The following is a 5,288-nucleotide window of genomic DNA, read 5'->3' as shown; positions in this document are numbered from 1 at the left end:
TGGTACATTGAGAAGCAACAAGTGCAAAGAATGCAGCCGTGCAAAACTACTTTTGCAACACAAAGACAAATATTTGTATTGCGCCCAGAAACGTTGCAGTATGTCACCGATGTGTATGCTTTTTAAGTCTGGTGAATTCGATTGGGAGAGCAAGAAAAAAATGCAGCAAGAACGGCTAATACATCTACGACTATGGGCACTTTAATACTTTGGAACCCTTTTGGTTTACAAGTTACAGTCCCGAAAACAGCTTCAGCACAGCAAACAGCACACTACAGAGAGAGAACAACACACTACAGAGAGTTCAACAAAAACAGACGTGATTATTCTTGTATCCCATCCTGCACTTTGGTTCAGCTCGTTCAAGTCATGGATCATACTAACGGCGATTTCTCCTCCTCTACTCCATCTCCTCGCCGCTTGTCCTCGCCGAGCTGCGCCACCATCTTTGCCTGCTTGCGCTCAGCCAGGTTCTTCTTCTCCTTGTCCTCTGGCAGGAGCCTCAGCACGATCCCCATGGTTATCAGTAGGAGCCCTGAGACGTGCTGCTCCGTCATGGGCTTCGTGAATATCAGGTACGACAGGAGCAGGGTCACCGCCTTCCTCGCTGTCGTCACCATGGCTGTCGTCGCGGCGCCAAAGAGCGCGATTAGGGACAGCACCGACACCTGCCCGACGAACGTTGCCATCGCCTCGAACACCAGCACAGCGTACACGTACAAGTGCTGCATGAGTCCAATGAACATAAACCTCAGTAAGGTCAAAACAATTCAGCAATCTTTTTTGGGGTAACTCAGGTCCATATATTTTAGTGGTGTTTTTTGGGAGAAGTACGACAGCAGCAAGTTAGATACGAGCAGTTTTGACTTGGATCAGATACTTTTCCAGACAATGTGGTCAGAATAAAATCACCAGCATGAAGAATATAGTGCTGGCATGTCTTTTTTTTTTAGTAGTGCTGGCATGTCTTGTTCACTACAAAGATGTACTCCTACCGAAGATAGACTTTTGTTCACAAAAGTGCAACTGATTCTTTCCCTACCATCTGGTTTGTACACTTTCTGAAAGCATCTGATGATTAAATATCAGACATAGGGTGAGCATGGAGCCGAGATTCTGATTTTGTACCTGAGAACACGCACTCCATGCCGTTGTGAGCTCCCCGGTTAACACCATTGGCACGGCAAGGAATGGTAGTCCAACAACAGTTGAGCAGAACAGCATCTCCATCTGATCAAAGAGTAAATCTTCAGTGTCAGTGTTCATGTAATTCAGTTCTCATGGAATAAAAGGAAATCAAAATGTACATAGGGTACCTGTGTGGTGTCTGGGTTCATCTTAAAGATGGCTTCTTGCAGGTTACCGAGGAAAGCATCCATGACGAGCGCAGCGGACACCATGGTCACACCAATCATGCTGAAATTAGGCGATGTTTGTGCGTCCGCGAGCGTGAAAAGTATGAGGCCGATGACAAGCATCACTGCCGATACGTACTCATGGAACGGGTACTTGCGTCTTAAACCGGGGATGAATGCCCCCATTATCATCACCGGCAAAACCTGAATGACAAAGTAAAAGGGTTCATTGTAATTAAGAACCGCAACACTGGCTGGAACAACTAAAACTCTGTTGTGTCTACAGTTTTTTGTGAACTCTATCTGCAAATCACCAATAGTCAACGCACTACCAAATGGAAGCTTGGAAACATGACAAGTGGTCAACAATCACATGGGTTTGTTCTGCTTCCTAGGGACAGGGAATGAGGAAGTGCTACGAGCATCAGGTCAACTCCTTCAGCTTACTGTACCTTTGCGACAGGATTACTGCTACTTTGCGTACGATGTCATCAGAAGATAATAACTTTTAAATAGTTTCTTACTGACAAAATGTTGGCCAAAATCAAACGTTTTTTTATTAAAAGAAGTCAACTTGTATGACTAGCCTAGGATAGAAGCATTCAGAATGTGTCTAGCCAAAGGAGTGCTATGCCCATCTCAAAAATAGACTGATGGTCGAATCGGAATACATCATTGCACCGGATAGCTTGCACCCAGCCAAACTGATGTCAGATTCTGTTCTGAATTGGAGTATTTCTCAGCACAGAAAGTTCCCCTGTTTCTCACGCAAAGACACGGCATATTTCATGCCGCAATAAAATAGGAACGACAAAGTGTATCTACATTGTCACAAACAAGAAAGAGCAGAAAAGAGAAGGGGTTTCTACAATCGTCGAACCTTGGTGGATTTGAACATGATCTGTGCGGGGTAATTGAGGAAGGCGAGGGAGCCCTTGGTGAGTCCGTTGGAGCCCATGAGCACGGCGGAGAGGCGCACGTAGGTCCGCCACGGGTTCACCATCTGCTTCATCGTGAACCCCTGCAGCCGTATGAGGCCCAGGTACACGAACCCCTGCACGAAAGTGAAGTACCATCCGTAGCTGCAGCAGCATGGAGATAGTTAGTTAGCACACTGTTCCGCAACAATCACAGGTGTTAGATCGTTAGGCAGGTGCGCACAAGCGCAGACTTCTCACCTGAACTGAAGCCGGTTGTAGACGTATTCCTGTAGCAGGAAGAGGAGAAATTAGGCACACGGAATTAAATGTGCGAAAACGATTTGGAAACGGGATAAATGGAAGATACGTGTGTCAGCAGTTATTTGTGTGGAAAATGTATACGAACGGAAGAAGAAAGATCGTATGCAGAAGTTTTAGAGAAAAAGAGAAAAATGATGTTGACTAGGCAACTCTACTCTACCAGTCCACAACGAAGAAAACGATGGGTTGATCGAGAAGAAACGGTATCGTAGCCCCGATTCGAGATTTCCGTGCAGGTCGATCTGAATAACCAAATGCGTGCGCTCCGATCGAGTCGCAGAAATAGGGCGCAAAATCTTTGCGAGATATTTATTCATTCATTAGAAATGGCGGACGGGGGAGTATATCAGTGTTATCGATACTGAATCCGAATGGCACAGAGGATGGTATGTTCTCATAATCAACGGCGAATCGGGAGAAGGAGAAGGGATGACGTACCTCGCAGATGCCATTGACGAGGTAGCCGAAGAAGAAGCCGGAGGAGCAGATGAGGAACTGCTGCCAGACAGGCCTGTCCGTGAGCGAGACGCCGAAGAGCCGCCTCCCCTGCTCCTCCCCGCCGCCGGTCATGGCTCCGCCCGAAACTCCGACGACGAGGCAGAGAACTGCAGGCGAAATCTCCTCCTCAGAAGTCAGAACTACTGGGCCGGAGCCGGGGCCGGGGACGGAGGAAGATACGGAGGGACAGACGGCGGGAGGAGGACGAAGCAGAGGACCTCGCGAGAAGGAAAGAAATACGCGAGGGAGCAGGCGGCTTTAAAACGCTTCCTTGTATTGCCGGTCGCGTGTGGAGTCGCCCAGGCCGGAGACCGGAGCTATGTGGAGAAGTCTTTGAAGAGCCGCCTCGTTTTTACAGCTCGTACTAGTAACTGCCGCTGTGTTGTGCTGTGCTGCCTCGTCTTCGTCGTGTTTGGTCTGCATGCGCCGGGAGATCTAGCGAGGAGGCGGCCCCGCCGGCGACGGCGTCGGAATCGCGGCGTGCGGTTGACTGGGGAAATAAACTTGTGCTGCGCGGGACGGTGAGGACGGCGCGCGGCGCGTATCGGATCCGCCTAGGGTTCCGTCCGGAGGGAGGGGGACGACCGGCGACCTGATTGACTGGACGGAGGGGAGCCTGCCGCGTGGCTTGCCAGGGCGTTGCATGCATGCACCGGCTGGCGGCTGCGCCGTGGTTTTGGCTACCTAAGCAGGCAATTTAGTATTCCTTTATTTTTATTTTTTTGTTTATTTTCTATGTAAATTATGGTTTTCAATTGAATGAAAAATCTTGGAAAACTATGCGTCTGGCCGCTACGAGCGTCCTCAGACAGACGTAAACAGACATGCGATCAAAAATAAGTATTTTCATATCCATGAACCAACACAAATAGATGTAGATGGTCTCTTTTAACATTCGATTTACGTCGGCTCGCTGAATATTTCCTAAGCTTAATTCCCAGTCAACCAAGATGGTTGGCTCTAAGCTCGACGAAGGAAGAAGATGTTATGTTAGCTCTACTGATCTGGGATACTTCGCTAGTTACAAAACGAAGACGGGGGTGGATTCATCCACGTGTAAAGGATTTTCAGTTATCCTTTTCTTTATTTTTACATTTGAGGGTTCAAATATAGTTAAAGAAATACTGCCACTTTTTCGTGATATTTTAAAAGACGTCACCATAAACATATCTGTGCCTATACATAATAATGAGTAAGGACTAAAAAATCAAATTCGAGGTGCCGTATCTTTTAATGTGGCGTCATGTCCAACTCGTGCTAGTAATCTCTATACATGCTCCTCTTAAAAAGTACGAAGGCCTTTAGTGTTCTATCTCATGTGTTTGGCCCTTCCTACGTTGTGGCTCGTTCTTTAGTCAAACCTCTCTTCCCTCTTCCCACACACTCGAACGATTGTTTCCTCCAAACCTCACGCAATCCCCGCTCCTCCGTCGCACATCGTGCACCACCGCCGCTCACCCTATCCCTCGAAGACCCATCGTCGCCTACGACGCCATCTTCTCTCCGCATCTACATGTCCGATCTGGCCCCTTCAATCGGATCGGTGCAGGAAGTCGGGGCTGTTGGGGACACATTCTCCCATGCCGTGTACTGCGTTAGTGACGAGGACAATGAATAAGATGCGAGTGGAGCGCCATGCTCGTCATCATTATTGCTGGGGGGAAAGCTCGTTGGAGACCCCTTTGTTGGTTGCGGATGTGGATTGTGATGATAATGACGGCAACACGAATTTGCACGACAGGAGCGTCGTCGTCAACGACGTGGTGACAGCTCATGCTAAGCATTTTGTCGAACACGGCGCATGCACCATGGCGCTGCTGTTGACGGGAACCCCAGGGCGGCCACAAGTGACATGGTGATGGTGGGAGCGCAGCTCGGGTCTCGGCCAGCCCGGCCGGTGCGAGGATGATCTCGGTCGTGTCGGAGCTCGACTGAGCAGTCCCGACGACACCGCTGGTAGTGCCGATGCCGGGAGTGGAGTTGCCACAGTGGCTGCATGATGGCGCGTGAAGCACACGTCTGTTGGAACCCCAAGAGGAAGGTGTGATGCGTACAGCAGCAAGTTTTCCCTCAGTAAGAAACCAAGGTTATCGAACCAGGAGGAGATGAACGCCACGTGAAGGTTGTTGGTGGAGGAGTGTAGTGCGGCGCAACACCAGGGATTCCGGCGCCAACGTGGAACATGCACAACACA

General features: G+C 49.2%; 1 protein-coding gene across 1 annotated transcript; it reads right to left on the bottom strand.

Annotated features, from left to right (window-relative positions):
* Window positions 1–205: 205 nt before the first annotated feature.
* On the bottom strand, window positions 206–3,326 carry LOC124698026 (UDP-galactose/UDP-glucose transporter 2-like). The gene is made up of 6 exons (XM_047230551.1): window positions 3,035–3,326; window positions 2,534–2,562; window positions 2,236–2,437; window positions 1,317–1,559; window positions 1,129–1,230; window positions 206–725 (listed from the first exon to the last, which is right to left on the bottom strand). The coding sequence occupies exons 1-6, from the start codon at window positions 3,164–3,166 to the stop codon at window positions 375–377; spliced, it is 1,059 nt and encodes a 352-aa protein (XP_047086507.1). The 5' UTR covers window positions 3,167–3,326; the 3' UTR covers window positions 206–374.
* Window positions 3,327–5,288: the final 1,962 nt, after the last annotated feature.

The sequence above is a fragment of the Lolium rigidum genome, chromosome 3 (genome assembly GCF_022539505.1).
Source record: "Lolium rigidum isolate FL_2022 chromosome 3, APGP_CSIRO_Lrig_0.1, whole genome shotgun sequence".
Lineage (NCBI taxonomy): Eukaryota > Viridiplantae > Streptophyta > Magnoliopsida > Poales > Poaceae > Lolium > Lolium rigidum.
The sequence above is the reverse complement of the archived record's forward strand: the minus strand, read 5'-3'. Positions and strand labels throughout refer to the sequence as shown.